Here is a 26296-nt window from a genome sequence, read left to right as displayed (position 1 = left end):
ATGTGAGGAAATACAATAAAATAACCGAGAGTGGTTTATTGTAATCGTAATCTGTCGTGAAAAATAAATAATATATACGAGTTAATGTAGATTTAAATGGAGTTTACCAAATAGACTTCGATTTCCTAGAAAAATTGTCGTCTTTGAAGGCATCAGCGGTCTGCCCAGTGACATACAAGGAAAACGAATGACCTCATATACCATGTGGTTAAATGCTGTCACACTATTGGTTAATCTCCCGCGGGCTAGTTGTTGTTGCTCTGCAACCAGGAAGTAGCCTCTCAGAATTTGGGTGTGAGGCTACAATAGCGAGTAGTATAATTTAGTTTTACTACGCTTTTTATTATACAATAACTTATAACTACAGCCAGTTTCACTCGAATTAATATTCTTCCCAGTAGAGTAAAGAAAAAAAGTCGTAAGTATCCGTCTTTGGCTACTTTCTTTGTTTCTTTTTAGAGAGAACTTGTCTCGACATGAACAGTATGCGTGTAGTGTTTCGTTTTGTAAAACTGTAGTTTTATTTTTAGTTTGTATTTACTATAGAAGGCAATTTGAATCAAACAAAGGCAGAAATAATTGTAAGTAAAAATGTGTATGCATAATTTGTTTAAAAAAAAAAAAGTTGGTGCTACTTACGTATTCTAAAATTAGTTTGGCTCTTCATGCTAATTGATATATGTTAAAAATTGGTAGCCATTAATTGCACTCTAATCAACAATTTATTATTTCTGTATTATGTCTGTTCTCATATTTTCCTGTTTGGCCTCCATTACTGAACACAGGAATTTGTTGATTTTCGACTGTATTATCTAAATTCTCTTGTGAGACTTACTAAAACGTGTTAAACCCAGTGGCAAATCAGCTTTTTGGTTCCAAAATTTTTTGCAAAGAACCTGAATCCAGAGATGTGTTAAATCAAAAGCCGATTTTGCAGGCAGATAACACAACAATATGTCCAGATTTAACAATGAAGTTTCTCCATCGGTTCAGAAGCTCCCTGCATGGTGTGTGCACTGACCGCAGATGGTGCTGGACGAAAGTGCGCGGAGCTGCCTGCTTCGCCACCGCCGCAACCTGGAGCAGGACATCAAGCCCTCTTACCTGATGGATCACATGATCAGTGACGGCGTGCTGACTGGGGAGGAGGAGGAGCGCATCAGCTCCCTGGTTAGCGAATTTGCACATTCTTGCATTTTCTTACTTAATTTGTGAATAATTTGTCAAATTTAACAACAAAATCCAGACGACGAGGAAAGATCAGGCAGTGGCGCTGCTGGGACTGCTCTTCAAGAAGGACAACAATGCTTTCATCTCCTTCTACAATGCCCTGGTCAAGGAGGCCTATGAGGATTTGGCCAGCTTGCTGCACGACGGCATTCCTGGCGCCTTTCAGAGTTATTCAGAAAGCTATGGTGAGAAACCCTCTTCACATTGCGGCGTGACGTCATGCATCACAATTTCCTCCTCTTCTGACAGTCCAAACAGTGCTCAGTGAAGGTGGGGTGCCTCAGAGGCCAGTGGTCTTTGTCAACCGACCAGAATTGGTCAACGGGATCCGGGAGAAACTGTACCGTCTCCAAAAGGAAGCGGGCTGGGTGACAGTGTTCGGCATGGCCGGGTCAGGCAAATCTGTTCTAGCTGCTGAAGCTGTCCGAGACCACCGACTCATTGAAGGTGACTACCGTAATTTCCGGACTATAAGCCGCACCTGACTATAAGCCGCACCAGCTAAATTTAGGGGAAAATACAGATTGCTCCATATATAAGCCGCACCCGACTATAAGCCGCAGGGTTTTGATGTGTAATTAGCGTAGTATATAGGGCAGGGGTCACCAACCTTTTTGAAAGCAAGAGCTACTTCTTGGGTACTGATTAATGCGAAGGGCTACCAGTTTGATACACACTTAAATAAATTGCCAGAAATAACCAATTTGCTCAATTTACCTTTAACTCTATGTTATTATTAATAATTAATGATATTTACACTTAATTGAATGGTTTAAAAGAGGAGAAAACACGAAAAAAATGACTATTACATTTTGAAACATAGTTTATCTTCAGTTTCGACTCTTTAAAATTCAAAATTCAACCAAAAAAAAGAAGATAAAAAACTAGCTAATTCGAATCTTTTTGAAAAAAATTTAAAAAAGAATTTATGGAACATCATTAGTCATTTTTTTTAATTAAGATTAATTTTAGAATTTTGATGACATGTTTTAAATAGGTTAAAATCCAATCTACACTTTGTTAGAATATATAACAAATTGGACCAAGCGATGAGGTGGCGACTTGTCCAGGGTGTACCCCGCCTTCCGCCCGATTGTAGCTGAGATAGGCTCCAGCGCCCCCGCGACCCCAAAGGGAATAAGCGGTAGAAAATGGATGGATGGATGGATGGACCAAGCTATATTTCTAACAAAGACAAATCATTATTTCTTCTAGATTTTCCAGAACCAAAATTTTAAAATAAATTCAAAAGACTTCGAAATAAGATTTAAATTTGATTCGACAGATTTTCTAGATATGCCAGAATAATTTTTTTGAATTTTAATCATAATAAGTTTGAAGAAATATTTCACACATATTCTTCGTCGAAAAAACAGAAGCTAAAATGAAGAATTAAATTAAAATGTATTTATTATTCTTTACAATAAAAAAAAAAAATTACTTGAACATTGATTTAAATTGTCAGGAAAGAAGAGGAAGGAATTTAAAATGTAAAAAGGTATATGTGTTTAAAAATCCTAAAATCATTTTTAAGGTTGTATTTTTTCTCTAAAATTGTCTTTCTGAAAGTTATAAGAAGCAAAGTAGAAAAATGAATGAATTTATTTAAACAAGTGAAGACCAAGTCTTTAAAATATTTTCTTGGATTTTCAAATTCTATTTGAGTTTTGTCTCTCTTAGAATTAAAAATGTCGAGCAAAGCGAGACCAGCTTGCTAGTAAATAAATACAATTTAAAAAAATCGAGGCAGCTCACTGGTAAGTGCTGCTATTTGAGCTATTTTTAGAACAGGCCAGCGGGCTACTCATCTGGTCCTTACGGGCTACCTGGTGCCCGCGGGCACCGCGTTGGTGACCCCTGATATAGGGGTTCCTGCTACCACGGAGGGGATTGTCGGGACAGAGATGACTGTTTGGGAACGCAAAGTGTCCCATTTATTAACAATAAATCTTTCAATCATTCAATCAAACTTTCACATCTTTGACATGGCGAACAGCATTCGTGCAGAGTACAAATAATACAACGGTGCAAAGTAATACAAAGTGCTCGCTTGTACGTTATATATGAAAAGTATATGAAAAGTCAGTCTTTAATCATTGTGTCATCGTCTTCCTCCTGCGTACTAAAACCACCGAAATCCTCTTCGTCGGTGTCGGAGAAGAACAGGCCGTAAATAAGCCGCACCCTTGTATAAGCCGCAGGGACCAGAACGAGGGGAAAAAGTAGCGGCTTATAGTCCGGAAATTACGGTAATTGCATAATGGACACACCTGTACAACCAAAAAAAGCCATTAAATGCCCGGTTTTGATTGGCACAATATGCTCATTATCCTGGTGGCCGTATTTCACTACAGCACATCTTCGCCGCCTATTTGTGGTTCAGTATTCGGCTTTTAAAAAATGTGCTTTTTATGGTACTTTGTCCCAATCCCTCCAGGAACCATCGTGCCAATTCACGCAAATTCAAACAAGCCCCGCCATTTATGTATTAGTGCCTTGTTACTTCGTCCAGTGCCCACAATTTCCCCGCACATCGAATGTGACTCTCTTTACTGTTCTTCATGTTGTATTTTCAAATGATAGAAAATATTAGACATGTTAAAGTCGCTAGCAACAACTCAGTGGCGTCATGTTTTGCTGTTTATTGTTGTTTGGTTTTTAATCCAAATGAAATCCCAACAAATAAGTAATTTTTCCCTCTTTTTGGCACCAATTACGGAATTAAAAAAATTACAATATAAACTATAGATCAGTGGTTCTTAAACTTTTTTTTCACCTAGTACCACCTCGGAAAAAACTTGGCTCAACAAGTATCACCATAATGACCAACATTAAGATACAGTAGCATAGCAGGCCTAAGTATTCATTAAAACAAAGCAGAGGTTTTATTTACCAAGCATATTTAATATTTTTGGCCACTGTAATATTACACTCAGTTTGAACAGTAACGCTGTTTGAACGTAGGAATCTCAAAACACTGTACTTTAATCAAGTGATTCTTTGGCGATCCACTATATGAAGCCCACGTACCACTAGTGGTATACAAACCACTGTTTGCGAATCACTGTGATAGACAATTATATTGAATAGACATTTGTATATTGTACCACGATACATATATCGTTATATCGCACAGCATAAGGTACATCATCTTGTCCACTAGCGACGCTGAGATCATTATTCATGCGTTCGTTACGTCTCGTCTCGATTACTGTAACGTATTATTTTCGGGCCTCCCTATGTCTAGCATTAAAAGATTACAGTTGGTACAAAATGCGGCTGCAAGGCTTTTGACAAAAACAAGAAAGTTTGATCATATTACGCCTATACTGGCTCACTTGCACTGGCTTCCTGTGCACTTAAGATGCGACTTTAAGGTTTTACTACTTACGTATAAAATATTACACGGTTTAGCTCCAGCCTATCTCGCCGATTGTATTGTACCATATGTCCCGACAAGAAATCTGCGTTCAAAGAACTCCGGCTTATTAGTGATTCCCAGAGCCAAAAAAAAGTCTGCGGGCTATAGGGCGTTTTCTGTTCGGGCTCCAGTGCTCTGGAATGCCCTCCCGGTAGCAGTTAGAGATGCTACCTCAGTAGAAGCATTTAAGTCCCATCTTAAAACTCATTTGTATAATCTAGCCTTTAAATAGACCCCCCCTTTTTTAGACCAGTTGATCTGCCGTTTCTTTTCTTCTCTCCTCTTCTCCCCTGTCCCTTGCGAGGGGGAGTCGCATAGGTCCGGTGGCCATGGATGAAGTGCTGGCTGTCCAGAGCCGGGACCCCGGGTGGACCACTAGCCTGTGCATCGGTTGGGGACATCTCTGCGCTGCTGACCCGTCTCCGCTCGGGATGGTTTCCTGTTGGCCCCGCTGTGGACTGGACTCCCGCTGATGTGTTGGATCCACTGTGGACTGGACTTTCACAATGTTATGTCAGACCCACTCGACATCCGTTGCTTTCGGTCTCCCCTAGAGGGGGGGGGTTACCCACATATGCGGTCCTCTCCAAGGTTTCTCATAGTCATTCACCGACGTCCCACTGGGGTGAGTTTTTCCTTGCCCGTATGTGGGCTCTGTACCGAGGATGTCGTTGTGGCTTGTACAGCCCTTTGAGACACTTGTGATTTAGGGCTATATAAATAAACATTGATTGATTGATTGATCATTATTCACAGATTTTTGCCAATCCGGGGTAGGCGCGTGCTTGGTAATAACACATTTCTCTGATTGGTTGGGGCACTTATAAAATAGGGCTGGGAATTTTAGGGACACTTTTTTTACCATAAATTGTCAAAATGATTGGGGCCTATTTATTTGTGTACAAGGAAGTCCAGTCTCAGAAAATGACTAAGAGACCTAAAGGTCCCAAATTACCCCAAGAAGGACTATTTTCCCCTAAACATCCCAAAGAACCCTAAAACGGGCTTACCCCTAAAGGTCCCGGTGCTCTAAAAGGTCAGCGCCAGGACCTATGACCCTTTTGGGTGCATTTAGGACCTCTTTGGGCACCCCATTTATCATTGGGACCATTTGGGACCTTCCTGGACCCCTCCAGGGCTTAAATTGGTTAAATTCAATTCAGGTTACCTTGTTTTTAATGTACATTTCAATAATTTCAGTTTGCAGGTGAAAAGCCTTTATAACAGGGGTGTCGAAAGTGTAGTCATTTTTTGACAGCCGCTCACTTTTAAATTAAAAATAAGTAAAATCATTATTATGATCTATTTCTAAATAGTAAATCAATATTTATTTGCCTTGGCAGCTACAACACAAAGCTGACAAGGTAGCTTAGCAAATATTGACCAACATTGGTGTTACGTTTTGGTGGAGAGTTGTTGGTCAAGACCAGTGGTTTTTAACCTTTTCGACCTCGGGGCCAACTTTTCCACTACAGAGGGGACCAGGATCCACTCAAATAATAGCAATGAATTAGTAATCTTACTCTTGATTTTGATCGTATTCAATAATTATATCTAACTATACTACAGTATAAGAGGATAGACCTTGTAAAATTATATGAACCATGTTTTAATCACAAAGATTATTATTAAGGCTCATTGTCCGGCTGATTACAAAAATAAATACTAATCAAATATACTGATACCCATAAGATCTGAAGAAAAATAAATGTACATACAACTAAGCAGCGCTAAAATAAATACATTTCAACAAAATTAATACGAAATATTAATAAATATATACATATATATTTTTTCCTTAAATAAACTGTCAAAATGTAATTGCAAATAAAAATACAGCTTCACCACTTTAGTCATAATTTTTGCGCTAAAGAAACATTTTTATGACTTTAGCTCCAGACTTCTTCTGTTTGTTTGATATTGTCATTACTGCTGCAAGTGGTGAAAAAGTGTATTACAACTGAGGTACCGCTGCGGCGCATACCATAGTCGAGGCCCCAGGATGCAGCGACAGCAGGCGAAGTGCAAGTAAAAACCCTGTTATTAGGGAAAACAAAATGGAAATTGTGCACAATGGATAGCTTTCAGCATGTTTAACGTACAAAGTGTATCAAAGTTCATGACCCATCTTCTCGTCTCCACGTACAGAGTGTTTCCAAGGAAGCGTCCAATGGCTATCCATCGGCCAGTTGGACAAAGCCGACCTGCTGGTGAAGATCCAAGCGCTGTGCTTTCGCCTGGAGCAGAGCCTGGACACCCAGTTTCTTCACCGGCCTCCCACCTCTCTGGACGAGGCCAAGGAACGCCTGCGCTTCCTCATGCTACGCAGATACCCAAGGTTTATCTTCACTCGTACTTGAATGTTCGATATAAACATAGGGATCCACCGTCTATTAAACAATATTTACAGTTTGTTTGTAATTATGTATCTCTCCCACGTCTCTCCAGATTTCTGCTGGTTCTGGACGACATTTGGGACAGCACGGTGCTCAAATCATTTGATATCAACTGTCGCATTCTGCTGACCACCAGAAACAGAAGCCTTGCTGATTCCGTTAGCGGTATGTGCTTATTTTGGTTTGCCTCTATTTTGCCAAGTTCCGAGGTGGGTAGTAACGCGCTACATGTACTCCGTTACATTTACTTGGATAAATGTTGTACTTGTCAGAGTAGTTATAATGCAACCTACTTTTTACTTTTACTTGAATACTTACATGGAAAGGGAACACTACTTTTACTTTGTTACATTGACTTTCATTCCAATTTGTACTTTTATTTAAATCATCATTAAATGTATTTATAATCTATTAATTCCTGCTTGCAACGACTAATTATTTTGGGTTGTTAGAAAATACTACTTCCATCGGGCACTGTCACATGACTCTCTTTCTCCAATCCAACATAAGCACTAGTGACCTTTGACTCCATTTCACCAATCAAACAGAGCCTGGTAGTCACATAACCACCCTCAAACTACACATTGTAAAAAGTGACACGACGGGGTGGGACTGGCAGTCAGATGGGACGAAGCTCTTGTTTACTTTGATACTGTGAAAAACATTTATATTATGTGCTGTCATCTATGTCAGTAGAAATGTTCACATTTCAGCCTACATTAATTTCACTTCCAATTATAGAAAACATGTTGCAGGAAGTTGTAGATGTTTCAGTTGCGCATACGTTAATATTAACTTTGTTATGACATTATGAGTGATCATAAAATATGGCAAAGCACGTTTATTCATAGAGCACCATTCGTATGCAAAGTGCTTTAAAGAAGGCAAACATCCATCCATCATCCATTTGCTACCGCTTGTCCCTGTCGGGGTCGCGGGGGTGCTGGAGCCTATCCCAGCTGCATTCGATGAAATAAAATAATCATAATTCAAATTCCAATCAGAAAATAAACATAAAACAGCCATAATCAAAATCAGATAAAGAGTGTAAATAAAACAATTTCAGTTGTCATATTCACAATAAAATAAAAGTGTTTTCAGCCTTGATTTGAACATTGCCAACGATGAGGCCTGTCCCACATCTTTTGGAAGACTAGTCCAGATTTTAGGAGCATAAAACTGAAATGCAGCCTCACCATATATGTGGGTTATACTTGTATAGCGCTTTTCTACCTTCAAGGTACTTAAAGCGCTTTGACACTATTTCCACATTCACTCATTCACACACACATTCACACACTGATGGCGGGAGCTGTCATGCAAGGCCCTAACCACGACCCATCAGGAGCAAGGAGGAAGTGTCTTGCTCAAGGACACAACGGATGTGACGGGGTTGGTAGTAGGTGTGGATCAAACCAGAAACCCTCAGGTTGCTGCCACGGCCACTCTCCCAACCGAGCCACGCCGTCCCACAATGTTTAGTCCTGACTCTGGGCACCAGCAGGAGATCACTCCCTGAGGTTCTCACAGCCCGAGATGGTTCATATGGTTCTAACATGTCAGAGATGTACTTTGGCACAAGACCATGAAAAGACTTGTACACAAGCATCCATCCATCCATTTTCTACCGCTTGTCCCTTTCGGGGTCGCGGGGGGTGCTGGAACCTATCTCAGCTGCATTCGGGCGGTAGGCGGGGTACACCCTGGACAGAGCTGTTTTAAAGTTTGTTTATCATCTGAGCAACAGGAAGCAAGTGTAGTGACATAAGCACTGGACTTATATGATCATATTTCCTGGTTCTAGTCAGGACTCAAGATGCAGCATTCTGGATGTACTGCAGCTGCTTTACAGCTGGTTTCGAGAGCGCAGTGAGAAGGCCATTACAGTAGTCTAACCTGCTGGAGACAAAGGCATGGATGTGTCTTTCTAAGTCTGACTTAGATATTATTCCTTTGATTTTGGCAATGTTTTTCAGGTGGTAAAACGCTGCTGATGTAGTTGACTTAATGTGACTGTTAAAGTTTAAATCTGAGTCCATTATTTCTTCTTGACTTCTAACCTGATTATTAAGTTTCCGGGTGAGGGTCTCAAGGTGACTATCTAGTTTCTCTTATTCATCATCAAATATGCATCTTTTGTGGTACAGTACATCCTGTAGCTGTGTCTCTATAGCTCTCTGTCGCCCAAATGCATACACACACACCAACTAGAGTTGTACTCCAAGTGCCATTAAAAATAACGACCAAATAAATCAGAAGTTACTCAGTTTTTTCACTGAATACTGACTTTCTTTTACTTAAATATTTAGGTGAATACTTTTTATATTTCCTTGAGTCATATTACTCTAAAGTAACAATGCTCTTACCTAAGTACATTTTTGGCTACTGTACCCACCTCTACCAAGTTGTACCTGCTTCAACCAGGTGTTAAGTACGAAGTAGAGGTTGCTAGTGGTCTGGATGACAAGAAGGCACTGGAGATTATTGCCTTGTACACCGGAAGCACACCTGAGGGACTACCAAAAGAGGCTCCGAGCATCGTGAAAGAATGCAAAGGTAATCACATTACAAAAAAAAATACATTTTAAAAAATTCTGGTCAATTTTAGCGCTCCTTTGCCCCTACAGGCTCGCCTCTGGTGGTCTCGCTTATCGGAGCACTGCTCAAAGAGAAACCCGACCGCTGGTGCTACTACTTGCGTCAGCTGCAGCAGAAGCAGTTCAAGCGCATACGGAAGTCGTCTTCGTACGACTACGACGCGCTGGACCAGGCCATGTCCGCTAGCATTGAGGTGCTTCCCGACGAACATCGAGAGTTCTACAGGGACCTCGCTGTGTTTGAGAAGGACGTCAAAATTCCTGCTAAGGTGAGTAGGATTGTATGCAATCAATAGTGGGGGCAGCGAAGGGATTAATTTTCAATTAGTTTTTATCATGAAAATGCATTTGTAGGTCCATGCCTGAACAGCAGGTAGCGCTGTAACACGAAATGGCTGCATAAAGAAAGTTATTTCCGGAGAAGACACAAGAACAACACAATGTGTGTGCAAAGCCCTTTTGCATTAAGAGCAGGGTGTTCAAAGTGCAGTATTTATATTTTATTTATTATTTATTTATTATTTTATTTGTTATTTATTATATTTATATGTATGTATGTGTGTGTATATATACAGTATATGTGTATACCTCTATATATATGTATATGTGTATATATTTATGCATATATGTATATACTGTATATGTATATGTGTGTGTGTGTGTATGTATGTATGTATATATGTGTGTGTGTATATATATATATACATACAGTATATATGTGTGTGTATATACTGTATATATATATATATATGTGTGTATGTATATATATGTATGTATGTGTATATGGATGTGTATGTATATATATATACATGTATATATATATATATATATGTATGTGTATATATGTATGTATATATGTGTATGTGTATATGTATGTGTATGTATATATATATATGTATACAGGTATATATATATATATATGTATGTGTATATATGTATACATATGTATGTATATATGTATATACATGTACATACATGGTCAATCGCGATCGACAGGTTAGCGACCCGTACAGTAGATAATAAATTAGCTTATAAAGTCACTTATATACTAGAATATACATAGTAGCAAGTATCCTAAATTGTCCCCAAAGTATTAAAGTTGATGATGGACAAAACAAAATAAAATAAAAGTTTTTCAATTGGCTGTAGTTTGTTTAGATATAGCTAACTTAGGTCGACGTTGCTCATATGGGCGTGAACCCATCCAAATGACTCTTTGTTCTGGTACTGTTGGTCTTTTCAGGTCTTGTCCGTCCTGTGGGGTTTGGAGACGGAGGAGGTGGAGGACATTCTAGAGGAGTTTGTCAACAAATCTCTGCTGTTTGTGGACAGTCACAGCAGACCGTACTTGTACTACCTGCACGACCTCCAGCTGGACTTTCTGGCCGAGCAGAACCACGCCCACCTGGAGGTCCGTACGGAGGTCAACTGAGGTTTGCAACACAAAACTGCTGGATTTGGCTGACGTGTGCACGCTTGTGTGTGTGTGTGTGTTAGAACCTTCACACCAAAGTGGTGCGTCAATACCAACAGCACTACAGCCATACCCCACCCACATCAGGAGATGTAGAGTGCCTCTACTGGATTCGGTTTTTGACCTACCACATGGCCAAAGCCAACCTCTCCCAGGTAACACACACCTATCTAAAAATGACATCCATATTCCTGATGATGACTACAACTACTCTATACAGGAGCTCTTTTCCCTCATGTTCTCTTTGGATTGGGTCGCCCTAAAGGCCAAGATACTAGGTCCGGCTCATTTGATTAATGACTTTGTGGACTATGGACCTATTCTGGACAAAGAGGTCAGCAGAGTCTTCAATTATCTGTAATGTGAACTACGGCTGAAGTAAGGAAGGAGTGTTTTTTATTGTATCCCCTTTCAGAAGAGCGAAATGCTCAGTCATTTCCAGGAGTTTTTGTCGCTGAGTGGCCACCAGCTGGAGCAGCGTCCTTTCCCTGACATAGTTCAGCTTGCTCTGTCGCAGCCGCAGACCTCGGAAGTCTACAAACAGGCTCTACAGCAGGCGCAGAACCGGGCCAGAAGCGGGAAACTCTACTTTGATCTGCTGTAAGCATGGAAGAAAGCCTTTTTTGACCCGCATTTTCTTTTGATATAAAGTTTGTTTTCTGTGCGCAGAAGTAAAAGCGGCGTGGAGAGCCTGTGCCGTCTGGTGATCCAACCTCAGCAGAGTTCCGTCTACGCTGCCTGCTTCTCCCACGATGGGACCAAGATTGTCTCCTGCGGCGCAAGCAAGACGGTCAAGGTATCTTATTTGGACAAATGAGAAGTCAGGAAGTCAATACTATAATTTAAGGGTGTCTCCATCCAATATTATTATTGAATTTCGGTCCGATATCAGCAAAGAACGGATCGGATTATCTAAAATCTCTGATATTAGCTCTGATACAAACAGTCATGCAGCATGTTTACGTGTGCAAAGCTGGACAGCCAGTTAACATCTAAATATCCTCCAATAAGCACACATGGTTGGTATTTGTTTCTATTTTGATCAAGTAATTTACAAAAGGTAAAGATGGTAGGACGTGTTAGCTCGCAGCTACACAACAGCTAAGCACACAGTAGCACACAAGCTAGACATACATAATAAGTCTAACTAATTGAACAATATTACAGTCTAAAACAGCACATTTGTCAAAATGAACAAGTATCAAATAATTATATTTGCATATTACTTACACATACAATTGTATGTATGAACTTAATATGTTCTTGAACAGGGGTTGTAAATACAAGAGTTTGTATATTGAAGTGCATTTTTCCATAAGAAACAATGTAAACATGAATAATAAGTTCCAGCTTCGACAAAAGTCCATATTTTAGCCAAGGCTTGTACGCATTAAACATATCATGAAGTACTTTGAAGTACTGTATGTCAAACGAACATGACAAGAGGGTGATGTTAGATTTAACAGCCAAGTTGCTAAATTATTCAAGAATAAAATATTAAATCCACTTCACCTTGTCAATCAATCTTCTTGGCCTTTTCAGTTAGCAAAACTCATTTATAAAATGCCCACATAGCAGAACTGAGAAGGTTGGAATTTCTGAGTTCCTCGTTGGAAGTTTTAACTGGAACGCTGCCAAAGTCTAATTTTCTACTCGGAAAGTCGGCGTGTCCTCACCACCCTCGAGTTGGCTTCAAGGATGACTGCTCTGAGTGTAAACAATAATAGGAGCTTCTGTAATATCCGTTATTGGAACTTCTGGCTAGTTTTTGTCCCACTAAATCGGCCATATATGTTGTATTGTTAGATGTACATATATAATAATAATAATACCTGGGATTTATATAGCGCTTTTCTAAGTACCCAAAGTCGCTTTACATGTAGAACCCATCATTCATTCACACCTGGTGGTGGTAAGCTACTTTCATAGCCACAGCTGCCCTGGGGTAGACTGACGGAAGCGTGGCTGCAATTTGCGCCAACAGCCCCTCCGACCACCACCTATCATTCATCATTCAATTCACCGGTGTGAGTGGCACCGGGGGCAAGGGTGAAGTGTCCCGCCCAAGGACACAACGGCATGGTAAGAGGCGGGGAGCGAACCTGCAACCCTCAGGTTTCTGGCACGGTTGCTCTACCCACTACGCCATGCCGCCCCCGCGGTGTAGCGGTAAAGTCCTATACTCTTACTGCTACTGGTTGCCGAAAATAACTGAAGCTACTTTAGACGTGTGCAGTTGGCTAATAATTGATGTCCAGAATTGTGTCCATGTTTAACACAAATATTTATTAACATACAGTCACGTAAATCAAACTCACTTTGTAACAAAACCGGAAAATAAACGGGAGCAAACAAATAATAGCCTGACACAGTCAAAAACTGTTGCGCCTCCACTCAGCAACACCTGAGCAAGATCCCAGCCCCTCCCTAAGTAGACTGGCACTTGGCCTTTAGCCAACCCCTTCAGTGACGTCATGAATTTGACGGACAGAAAGAGTAAATGGCTCTAACACATAGTATACAGTATATAGTATTGTTAGTGTGCTGCAAATTATTTTTTTTTATGTGGTATATATCTACTAAATCGATAGCAATGGCGTCTTGGGGTTTCCTTTTTAGTGAAGTGAAGTGAATTACATTTATATAGCGCTTTTTCTCAAGTGACTCAAAGCGCTTTACATAGTGAAACCCAATATCTAAGTTACATTCAAACCAGTGTGGGTGGCACTGGGAGCAGGTGGGTAAAGTGTCTTGCCCAAGGACACAACGGCAGTGACTAGGATGGCGGAAGCGGGGATCGAACCTGCAACCCTCAAGTTGCTGGCACGGCCGCTCTACCAACCGAGCTATACCGCCCCAAATCCACCGTGTTTGAAGGTTGCAGAAGGAGCGCACATATGTCCAGAACTTGTTTATACTCAGATAAGGCAAGCGTAAAGATATTTTTTGTAAATGTGGTCATTTTGATTTCAGACTTCATAACTGGAACACTAATACTGTAACTCAGCTGTGTCATTAATGCCAGCTCGAACTTCTAACTTTCGAGGTAAATGGAATGCACCCTGAGTATTGGAGAGTGAGACACGCAATGGGTTGATGAAACGTTCACTAAAACAAGATTCATACATTAAAGCACATTTTTATTTGGTGTGCGGTTCGTAATTTGAAAAGTTTTGTACAGTGAGCGGTTTGTAAATCGAGGGACACTGTATAAAAAGTATCAAGTAACTACTGTGTCCGCATCATTCAACCTACTGTGCCATGACCTTAATTTAATGAATTATTGTGGCCGATAAGTGTCACCCACACTGTCATAAGGTTTGTGTTTTTATACCTGCCATTGTTCTTTCACTTCATCAAACCTTTTTTAACATTCACACAATGAAATATTAAAGTATGTACCATGACTCGTACTGATATTGTATCTGATTAATGTTTATAACGGCCAGTATTTAAAGCTCCAATATTGGTATTGTATTGGAAGTGCAAAAGTTGTATCGAGAAACCCTTGTATTGGGACCCTCCCTTTTTCAGAAAAGAGTCCTCCCAGATTATTTAGTTCTTGGACTGTCTAAATAATGAGAGGTGCCTAGAATTAAAGATTAACAATTTATTCTATACAAAGGAGTAAATACAAACAATAGCAATACCAGTGTTGGAGAAGAGATCAAGTCGTCTAAAGTCCGGAGTCGTCTCACATATGCTTGTGTTCCTTTTGCAGTCTCACCTTTGCGTAGATCAAATTGAAAGTTTTGGCGTGTTTGTTGAGCACCCACACATTCTTGTCCATTCTCACTCTCCGCACCTGGTAGATCCTGACACCGTTAAAACTAGAGGGGATAATATGTGTGTGCGCGCAAAGGTAATGAAAATGGTGAGATCATAGTTCTCTTTTTCGAGCAGAACCAAGGCCAAAGCTAGTAACTTCTAAGGCGTTCCATTGTGCTCAAAGATGGGAAAATATTCCCCTAACACCTACTACACTTTTATGACCTTTTACACCTCCAGGTGTTTAGAAGTACCTCCGGCGAGAAGCTCACGGAAATCCAGGCCCACGATGACGAGGTTCTCTGTTGCGCCTTCTCTCCGGATGACCGCCTCCTAGCGACCTGCTCCAGCGACAGAAAAGTGAAGGTAAACTCCCTTCTTTGCCTCAGCACATTATTTCGGAGAAGGAACCCTCTTTGTATTTTTGTAGGTGTGGAACATGGAGCGCGGCATGCTACTGAGGGCCTTTGTGGAGGAGCACGAAGAGCAGGTCAACCACTGTCAGTTTACTAACACGACAAAGCGCCTCCTGCTGGCCACCTGCTCCAATGATAAATTTTTGAACGTCAAGGTGCGTTGAACACCGCCGTTATGTACAGTTTTGCACTGGAAACCGACAGTGGATTTTCTGCCTGTCTGTGCAGCTTTGGAACCTCAACAAGCCTTCCTCACAAAACACCATGTTCGGCCACCTTCAGCCCGTCAACCACTGCTGTTTCTCCCCCGACGATGCCTACCTGTCCACCTCCTCCAACGACGGTACCGTCAAGGTGATTGTCACGATAATTCATGTTTATCAGAGTAAGCTTTGGAAAACACTCTAAAAAGTGCTTATGCAGCTTTTTCTGGCGTCCTCCGCCAACGAGTGGAAGACCATCAACGTGCGGCAGTGGTGCTCGGACGCTAGCGAGGAAGTCCCAGTCAAATGCAGCACATGGACAGCTGACGGCAAGTGTGTCGTGTGCGCCGTCCGGAGTGCCGTCCTGGTAAGCTTTGTGCAAATCGCCGTCCAATCCTGTGTCCATAATGCGATTGTTTATGCTTGTTTTGTAACGTGACAGGTGATGGACGTGGAGACGTCGCAGATGCTGTTGGAGATCAGACCGGGTCGTTTGAGCATGGTGCAATACTGCCACGCCTGTCCCACCAGCAACCTGCTGGCTATCGCCTTCTCTAACTACGCGGTGGAGGTACAACATGGCTGCCATGCAGTCCTAGCAGTGATCTTCTCGAGTACCAGGGGCTCTAGTGTGGAGAGAAATATTTTACATTTTATGCAATAAAACAAAAATGTATTTGCAAACAAAAAAAAATCATAAATAAAGATAATGGATTTGAAATCAGAAAAAAAGTAAGGCTGTAAAAAAATAACGACTTAATTCATGTGATTATTCACAAAAAAATTATCGTATTATTCATGTATGAACGCAGATTAGTACACCCTGGGGAAACATGCTTTATTAGTATTATGCAGTATCATGCTTCAAACCTAGCTTCGAAAAGCTGTGCACTACAAAATGTGCTCATTGTAGACATTAATCCTGACTTCCTCATTTTCATTAAAAAAAAAGGGCTAAAATGTTTTTATTCATTATGGTTTTGTAGGTTAAAGTATTTTACATATTGTGCATCTGAGTCAATGTTGCTGATCAATTTGAATTGAATAATATTTATTGTGTTTATTTCGTTTAATTTTTTATAGTTTGAATAATATAATATATATATTTTGTAATTCAGACAATTAAGTGCACTTTAAATATTTTCTGTTACAGACTAAAAAACAATGTTTATAAAGTTATTATTTCTTGTAAGTTGATCTATATTTCTTTTTTATTTTTATTTAACATTAACAAGGAGACAATGTTGTGCAGAAGTGTACTTATAAAAATGTTATAGACAATTTATAGTCGCGGCGGAGAGTCAGGAGGTGCGCAAAAATGTTTTCTTCTTCCTGGGTGGGGGCGTAACAACAAATTATTGTGACGCACTACCTTAACCGCAGATGGTTACCTGAAAGGTGGCGTGGTTTGTTATAAGGTCAGTGATCAGATCAATGCATACAAAGATGAGTGAGGAGACTCCGACGAGTGTGCTCGATGGCAAATTTCCCTTAAAAAAACTGTTCGCCCTGACTGGACTTTATAAAACTGTTTTCATCAGATAAAAATAAAATAAAGTCTTTATTTAATAAATTACATACATTCAAGTAAAACATTAAACAAATATTTTTTATGACATTTTAACAACATGATTGCATTGTGTCAAAATATTGGGGTCTGTTTTCAGTTAATTTGAATTAGGGAAGTGAGTTTTAATTTTCCTGAAGGAATCAATAAAGTACTATCTATCTATCTAGTAACAACTTGTGATTAATCATGATTAAATCCAAATTCCAAAATGGGATTAATCTGATTTTTTTTTTTAAACAATAATTTGACAGCACTAGAAAAGAAAATGCAAAAACCCCCACATTTTTTAAAATGAAAATATGTGTTTATTTTCCAAATCGAAAAGTTGTTCTAATGACACATAAGTTTGCATTTCTTCAAGCTGGTTGCAAATCCTTTTTTTGTTGACAAATCAACTTTATTCTTGTGGGCAGGGCCTCTTCTGAACAATATTTCCTTTTTATTGATCGGTCAATGATCTCAAAACCAATTACTTCTGCCCTCACAAGATTAGGCGCCTATAATGTGAAGCAAAATTTCTGTTTATCCAGGATAAATGTGATGATTCAGTCAGGATATACAGTACTACAGTAGATGTTAGTCAACCTATATAGCAGGATCCCCATAGTAATTTATATGTTAGAGTCAGTAACAGTGACTAAAAAGAGATCAGAGCCTATAAAAGCCTCGCCCGTTGACCAAATAGTTTCTGAAAAGGTTGTCAACGCAGTTTATTTTTGTTTGCAAATCTTTTTTTTTTGTGCAAACACATTTTTGTTAGATTGCATAAAAAGACACACATCTGAAAAACAACACAAATGTGTCTGAAAATTGAGTAGAAAGAAGCAGAGTTTATTTCATCCAGGTTCAAGAACCATTGTGTTTGATTGGGGGGTTCACTGGGAGGACTTCAGGAGAGGGAAAATCCATAAAGCTAATGTTAGTTAAAGGCCAAATGAGGCGTTGTCTTTTCCAGACAGACAACAGGTAAGCTGTAAACACAATATGCTACAACAAAATAATTTTTTTAGATAAGAGGACGTCTCAACTTTATTATATCTACTTAAAACGGCTGTGTTAGACGGATTGAAATAACTGTCCTGTCTCCTCCAGCTGTGGGACTTGGAGGCCAATAAGAAAATGGCCGACTGCAGCGGTCACCTGAGTTGGGTCCAACGAGTCCAGTTCTCCCCTGACGGCTCCCAGCTGCTCTCCTGCTCAGACGACAACACTATCAGGGTAATAAGACCCTCTGAAGCCATACTTGAGTACGAGAGTGAATAAACTCTTATTTTCCTCGCAGTTGTGGGAGACAAACAAGGTGCACACCACCTCAGCGGTGCGTCTGAAGAGAGACGCTGATGTTTACTTCAGCGACGCCGAAGCAGAAGGGTCGGACGAAATAGTGGTTTCGGCTGCAGACAACTGCAACAGGCTGCAGGTGAGCTGGCAGCGTATTAACGCGTGCCGGGTTGATTTATTTACTGTGCATATGCGTTTCAGGTGCGTGATGGCAGAGCAGGCGTGGTGCTGTTTCAGTCGGCGGAGATGACGTCGCGGATACGATGTACCTGCGTGTGTCGGCAGCCTTTCGCTGTGGCTTTCGGTCAAGAGGACGGCACCGTGCAGGTAAAAAAAACCATACGGCCTAATACTCACATGAGTACCTCATCAAACTTTGTGGTGGTTTCTTCACGCCAGGTGCTGGCCATACCCTCTGGCAAGGTGCTTGCCACCCTGCAGGGACACACCAGGACAGTGCTGCACTGCCGGTTCGTCCACGGCGGCCAAACGCTGATCACATCATCTGAGGACACCACCATCAGGGTTTGTCTTCCCCACATGCAGACTCTCAAGGTCCAGTGTTTACCATACACTTTGGACCGACACAAATAGATTTGACGCTACTTTCATTAACACATTCTAATGGGACTGTTGTAACCACTCCGTACAGTAGATGGCATCGTAACTTTGCTTCTTATCACAGCTCGTATGCAACTGGTCTGCCAGAGAGTATGAATACATAGCAGCAGGGATCAGTGTTGCCAACATTCCATATTTAGACCCCTATAGATTCCGTTTTTTTTTGTTTGTTTTTTTTTCAAATTTAGCGACTTTCTCTGTTCTCATAGCAGAGGTCTTAACAGAAAGTCTGTGAACCCCAGGGGGTCCGCAGAGGTACTGCAGGAGTGGGTCGTGAAATCTTTTTATATTCCCCCTGCAATTTTTCTGCAAATTTCTATGATGATTTTTATTTACATTTTAAAACACTTCCCTGTGGTCAGGATATTATGTATTGGATATGCTCTGGTGTAAATTTTGCGTAATTTAAATGGTAAATGGGTTATACTTGTATAGCGCTTTTCTACCTTTTTAAGGAACTCAAAGCACTTTGACACTATTTCCACATTCACACACACATTCACACACTGATGGCGGGAGCTGCCATGCAAGGCGCTAACCAGCACCCATCAGGAGCAAGGGTGAAGTGTCTTGCCCAAGGACACAACGGACGTGACTAGGATGGTAGAAGGTGGGGATTGAACCAGGAACCCTCAGGTTGCTGGCACAGCCACTCTCCCAACTGCACCACGCCGTCCCTAATTTAGCTCCAAATGCCCTTTTTTTTGGAGTTTGTCTGCAAGATGCCATCCTAGTCACGGCCGTTGTGTCCTTGGGCAAGACGCCTAACCCTTGCTCCTGGTAGTTCGTGGTTAGCGTTTTTCATGATGCAGCTTCCGCCATCAGTGTGTGAAAGTGTGTGTGAATGGGTGAATGTGACGTACAATGTAAAGCACTTTGGGTATCTTTCCAGGTACAGTAAAGCGCTATATATATATATTCAGACCTTTTACCATTTTACATTATCGTATTCACATTAGTATTTAAGATAGCCAGCGATAAATCAAATCTAACAAGTTGCCAGCTAGCGGTTAGCAGAGCTATTCTGTATTATTTGAATATCTTAGTCTTGCACAGTAGCAAGGTACCTTAAGGACCAGTTTAATTTAAACCACTATCCCAATTTCATACATGATATATATAAATAGGATGTCCACGCTTCAGCTCTCCATCAGTTTGTCCTTGGCCTGAAAACATTGAAGACCCCTGTCCAGAGGTGGGTAGTAACGCGCTACATTTACTCCGTTACATCTACTTGAGTAACTTTTGGGATACATTGTACTTCTAAGAGTAGTTTTAATGCAACATACTTTTACTTTTACTTTAGTATATTTATAGAGAAGAAACGCTACTTTTACTCCGCTCCATTTATCTACATTCAGCTCTCTACTCGCTACTGATTTTTATCGATCTGTTAATGCACGCTTTGTTTGTTTTGGTTTGTCAGACAGACCTTCAAAGTACGATCTATCGCATGCCTGCGTTTCACCAATCAAATGCAGTCACTGGTGACGTTTGACTCATTTTCACCAATCAAATGCAGTCACTGGTGATGTTTGAGTCCGTTTCACCAATCAAATGCAGTCACTGGTGACGTTTCACTCCGTTTCACCAATCAAACAGAGCCAATCGGTCACATGATTAACTGCACATAAAGTTTCAGCGGCAAACAACAAGCTTAAGCTTACATGAACTCAACATCAAATTTGAGGAAGCACATCGCGGTAAGTAACGTTAGTAGATATTTTGGCTGTCACCGTAGGCTGATGTTAGCTTCCCCGCTATGAATCACTGTCAAATGTACATCGTGTGGGGACATTTATTAACGCACTGCAGCCTCACAGACAGACAGACAGAGACACAAACACACGCACACACACTCACGCATGCATACAAACACCAATCAGAAGTGCACAGTGTGTTCCCAGGTGCGGCCCACACCTATCAGTTTATGGTTTGCGTAAAGGCTAACTTGTTATTTTCCTTTGTAATCTCTGCCTACTGAGCCTATGGTGCTGTTAAGTTATTGTGGCTCAATTTGCCTTAATTGTTTTTATCTTAATGTATTATTATTTAACATATATTATTGTTTTAGTTTCTTAAGAGATATTCCTGGCTCTGAATTTGCTCATTGCTATTTTTATGTTTTTGTGCATTATTTGTTGCCGTCATCATTAAACGAACAGGTTACTCATCAGTTACTCCGTACTTGAGTAGTTTTTTCACAACATACTTTTTACTTTTACTCAAGTAAATATTTGGGTGACTACTCCTTACTTTTACTTGAGTAATACATCTCTAAAGTAACAGTACTCTTACTTGAGTACAATTTCTGGCTACTCTACCCACCTCTGCCCCTGTCTTATAGGACACTTTTGGAGACTCTGCCATAACAAAAAGAAGTGACACAGGAAAGTACATTTGTATTTCGAAACATTTATTTAGCTTTTCATATTTTTTGCTCAGTTTTTGCTCACACAACATCCATAAAAATGTCATGTACGTACAACTTTGCCAGTTATGCAAATTAGACAATGCAGCCCCTCTTATTACTATTAATAATAATACATTTATTTTATATGGCACTTTTCAAGTCACTCACGGTCGCTGTACAGCAATTTAAAAGCAGTTAAAAATAAAAATGGTTAAAAAAATGCAAGCATGCATGAAGCCTGTATCAAATATTTATCTATTTTTTGGTGTTTGGCACCTCCTACAGGTGTGGAGGTGGCAGACATGTGAGTGTAAAGTGCTGCAGGGCCACAAGGAGCAAGTCAGAGGCTTTTCTTTGCTCTCAGACTCGCCTGCTGAGACAAGATTGCTGTCTTGGTCCTTTGACGGGACGGTCAAGGTGAACACTCAAACATTGTTAAAATGTAAATAAATGTAGTGATAAGTAATCATGTTCTGCCTCAGGTGTGGGATCTTGGAAGCGGAGAAAAGCTGCAGGACGTGGAGGCTCACAGAGGAGCCGTCCTGTCCTGTCACGTCTCCCCTGATGGACGTCGCTTTGCCACCACCTCTGCTGACAAGACAGCTAAGGTAGCGTGAGCTCACGAGGAGAATGACTGTTTTTCTGGACGCCACATGAACGGGTCTTTTTTTGTGCTTGAAGGTGTGGCACAGTGAGTCTTGGCAGTGTGTCTACTCGCTTCGCGGGCACCAAGACTGCGTCAGGAGCTGCCGATTTTCCTGGGACGGGCAACGACTCGCGACTGGGGACGACGGTGGTAAGATACGGGTACGTTTCCAGAAATTAGTATACAGTAAATCCCTAAATAATGGATGCATGCATAGAAACGCATATTTTGGACACTCAAATATGTCTCACACAATTATTAAAGGTAGTTTAGATTGCAAAATGTATGTAATCACCACTAATAACTGATAATGAAAGATGATCGATATGAAAACAGATGGAACCTTTACTACCAATTACCAGTGTTGGGACTAACGCGTTACAAAGTAACGCGTTACTGTAACGCCGTTATTTTCGGCGGTAACTAGTAATCTAACGCATTATTTTTTTATATTCAGTAACTCAGTTACCGTTACTACATATGCGTTACTGCGTTATTTTATGTTATTTTTTTTGTAGTATCGGCTAGAAACGGAAGATCTGAGTATGTTTTATTGGAGCGCTGCGGTGTCATCCTTCTGTGTCACAAGGAAAATAAAAGGCGTGCTTTGTGTGGGTGGGTGGGGGGTTCCCAGACCGTAGTCGAGGAGCGCAGGGGAGACGTTCCTCCAGGGCCTATGTACTTCGGGCTAACAACCTTCACTTTACCCGGCAGTGGGTCTTTACAGCTCCGGACTCGAAGGTGAATGACGAGGCTGGCGGTTTGTTGCAACTTTGTGACTTTATTAGTGTCTTGCACGCAGCCATCCACCAAGCTAGAGCACCTGCACGCACTCACTGTTGCCGCTCCCTCACTTCTCTCGCCCACTCACTCACTGACGTCACTCACCTCACATGCTGTCATATCTTAAAGGGCCACACACACACACACATACGCTACTCTCATAACAACTAACAAGACATCATGGCGAAGTCAAGTTTCTTAACATGGAGACATTCTCACTACTTTTCTTTTGTCAAGCACAAAGAAAATAACATTTTAGTTAAATGTAAGTTGTGTCTTGGATCACAGATACCATCTACTTAAAGTTAAAGTTAAAGTGCTAATGATTGTCACACACACAGTAGGTGTGGCAAAATTATTCTCTGCATTTGACCCATCACCCTTGATCACCCCCTGGGAGGTGAGGGGAGCAGTGAGCAGCAGCAGTGACCGCACCCGGGAATACTGCCCAAAACAGCAATTCAAATCTGCTGAAACAGCTACAAAAGCAACATGCTTCGACGAAGCTAGTAAAGAGAGACACAGACTCCGATGTCACTTCAGCTCCACTTAAGGATTTTAACGGAGGGACTGCTAGCCAGGACAACATTGATAGAGCCATCGCAGTGTATGTGCTAGAAGACATGCAGGCTATTTCTACAGTGGAGTCGCCCGCTTTCAGGCAGCTAATTAGCATGATACCGGCGTCAAACAGCAAATGGCACGGAAAATATGTTCCCAGTACCTGGACAGTGAGTACATAAAAATGGAAAGCGAGCTAAAGAAAACAGTCCAAACTCTGCCTTTGCTCATCATTGAAGGTACACACTCTGTCCAATTCTCTTATATACTCTTTCATTCTAGACTTCTAGAGTGTTTGATTATCACATCACTCTAAATGTATAGACTCTAAAGTTCAAAGATATAAAGAGGGATCCTAGTGGGCCAGGGCAATCTTTCCTTATCTCTAAACTAAAACTGGGGAAATGTGTAGAGTGTTCTGGGCTTCAGTACAGTGTTGATCTCCTGAATACATGATTTTATTTCCGAATTCCTTGAGAGAGAAAAAATGCCTGGTTAGGCTTTGTGTATGTCATGTGTGCCTTCCTTGGGTGAAGCCAGGTTTACAGCTATGCTGTTATTATGCTGTTTGTTACTTATGTATGTTATGTTGCAGCTATTTAAAATAGTTTTGTCAATTTGTTCTGGCCTGAAATAAATTGGCCCTTTGAAACATATCTTTGTCTTTGTGTGTTGTATGTAGACCACAATGCTTTCTGAGTTCACTGATGCAAATGCATGACAAGTTGATCAACAGATTGTATTATTTTCCAGTGCAATAACAGTACTGAAATGAAGGCTAAAAGGGCATTAATGGGAGCCTTAAAAAAAAAATAAGAAAAAAATAAGTAACTAAATAGTTACTTTTCACAGTAACGCATTACTTTTTGGTGTGAGTAACTGAGTTAGTAACTGAGTTACTTTTTAAATAAAGTAACTAGTAACTGTAACTAGTTACTGGTTTTCAGTAACAACCCAACACTGCCAATTACTAATTGTATTGAATAAAATTGCTCGTGGGAAGTGTACAGCATAGTAACACGTTACATTTACTGTGTACATTTATTTCGTTTTTGGATATATTTTACTTTTACTTGAGTATTTTCGGGAGGGAGAAACACCACTTTTACTCTCTCACAGAATTTTCCTTGCCTTGCTCACGCTCATCCAATCACCAGTCAGGACACATTCATGGCCTCACAGACAAACAGACTTGATCAATTATGAATTAATCTAAAAGCTTCTTTTTTTTTTATTGTGGCAGCTGTGGAGCGTGGAGGATGGCTCCTTGTTGAAGGTGTGCACACAAGACGGAAAGGACGGAATGGATTCGCTGCACGGAGGCTGGGTGACCGACCTGCACTTTTCCCCAAACAACTCTCTCCTGGTGTCCACAGGCGGCTACGTCAAGGTAAGTTGACACGGACCCCTCGTGCTTGTGACCTTTTTAATACAGTGGAACCTTGATTTATGAATTGAATTGGTTTTTCAACAGTGTTCATAAATCACAAAGTTTGCCCCTCAAAATAAACTGTTTTAAAGGGAGCAAAAAAAGCGGTTTGGAAATGAGTCTGTGAAACTAAATCTATGATTACATGTTATGTAGACCAGTGGTCCCCAACCACCAGGCCGCACAAGAAAATAAATAAATATATATATATATATTTTTTAAATTAAATCAACATAAAAAACACAAATATAGATCAATACAGTCTGCAGGGATACAGTCCGTAACACACATGATTGTATTTATTTATGACAAAAACTAAATTTAAAAAAATAAAAAATACCCCCCCCCCGGTCCGTGGGACAAATTTTCAAGCGTTGACCGGTCCGCAGCTACAAAAAGGTTGGGGACCACTGATGTAGACCATAAGGAAGTGTTTTAAATGTAGAAAACAAATCATTATATGACCCCTTTAAGTGTATAATATGAACTAATACTGTATATTTCTTCCCTTGATCTTTTTATTTCTCTTTGTGTTGCCATCCAGTGGTGGGACGTGGACCGAGGCGAAGCCCTGCAGACCTTCTACCCGACGGGAAGCGCTTTGAAGAAGATGCACGTGTCAGCTGACTTCTCCACGTTCGTCACCATCGACAACATCGGGATCCTTTACGTCCTTCAAAGGGTGGCCTAAGTTAGCCCCACAGCCAGGACATTAACACCAGCATGATAAAACACAAGTTTACATCTCACAGGTCTTCTGGATCATTCAGAGCCGTTCACCCATTTTCTACCGTTTGTCCCTTTTAGACGTGCGCAATTTTCAACACGGCTGTTTGTAATTCAGCATTTGTGATTTTCCTCTGAGCCGCTGGAAGTGCATTATTTTTGTAATGTCACTTATTGTGATATTTCTCCAGAGTACAAGCCTTATTGTGGATTACTGTATTATTATGAAATACTATATGTGTAAGGCCTCAATCAAAGCCTGTGAGAAATATTTACTATTCTTAACTGTTTGTAAAAATGTTTTCAATGATGAAATGAAACCTTAAGTATTTTTATCTTACTAATGTTTCTGCAATTGAAAGCAGGACGACAATCTATCACATAGGGTATTATTGGTATGACAGGGGAAATCGTGCCTCTCTGCTTTCAGTGATTTATCAATAGAGCCAAAAAGCATGCACTAAAGGTAACATTTTGCACATTGTTTTGTATTATGTGCTCTTCTTTTTGAATGGTGCTATGTCAAATCATATTTTCCTTCATCTTGCTCAGGATCTATTAATACTGTTATTGTACTATGTGAGTGTAATGAAATTAATGAGCCATTAAAATATGTATTTGTGTCATTTTAAGCTATAAGCTCTTAAAGCTAGCATTTGGAGAACTTAAAGTAAAACTTGACCATCAAACTTTATTGCTGTTTTGTGCTTTATTTTGATGCACTTTATAACTAATCACAGCGAAGGTATGTCAATGTTCCA

The 26296-nt window shown here is 40.5% G+C and overlaps 1 protein-coding gene across 4 annotated transcripts; it reads left to right on the top strand.

Moving 5' to 3' along the window:
* The first annotated feature begins 249 nt into the window (after window positions 1-249).
* On the top strand, window positions 250-26219 carry apaf1 (apoptotic peptidase activating factor 1). 4 transcript variants are annotated; one of them, XM_062064823.1, is made up of 27 exons: window positions 250-418; window positions 994-1170; window positions 1247-1415; window positions 1480-1677; window positions 6800-6989; window positions 7100-7212; window positions 9472-9603; window positions 9675-9913; window positions 10888-11055; window positions 11142-11273; window positions 11339-11452; window positions 11534-11718; window positions 11788-11914; window positions 15127-15252; window positions 15317-15457; window positions 15531-15656; window positions 15726-15872; window positions 15948-16076; window positions 18168-18293; window positions 18358-18495; window positions 18558-18683; window positions 18756-18881; window positions 21676-21807; window positions 21873-21998; window positions 22072-22197; window positions 24624-24770; window positions 25354-26219. In XM_062064823.1, exons 2-27 carry the CDS (start codon window positions 1027-1029, stop codon window positions 25498-25500), a joined length of 3774 nt encoding a protein of 1257 aa, XP_061920807.1. In that variant the 5' UTR covers window positions 250-418; window positions 994-1026; the 3' UTR covers window positions 25501-26219. The 4 variants fall into 4 exon arrangements, with proteins under 4 accessions (XP_061920807.1, XP_061920806.1, XP_061920804.1 ...); XM_062064822.1 differs by having other exon boundaries at window positions 997-1170; window positions 18558-18881; XM_062064820.1 differs by having other exon boundaries at window positions 18558-18881.
* The last annotated feature ends 77 nt before the right edge of the window (window positions 26220-26296 follow it).

This window comes from Entelurus aequoreus, linkage group LG12 (genome assembly GCF_033978785.1).
Source record: "Entelurus aequoreus isolate RoL-2023_Sb linkage group LG12, RoL_Eaeq_v1.1, whole genome shotgun sequence".
Lineage (NCBI taxonomy): Eukaryota > Metazoa > Chordata > Actinopteri > Syngnathiformes > Syngnathidae > Entelurus > Entelurus aequoreus.
The sequence above is the reverse complement of the archived record's forward strand: the minus strand, read 5'-3'. Positions and strand labels throughout refer to the sequence as shown.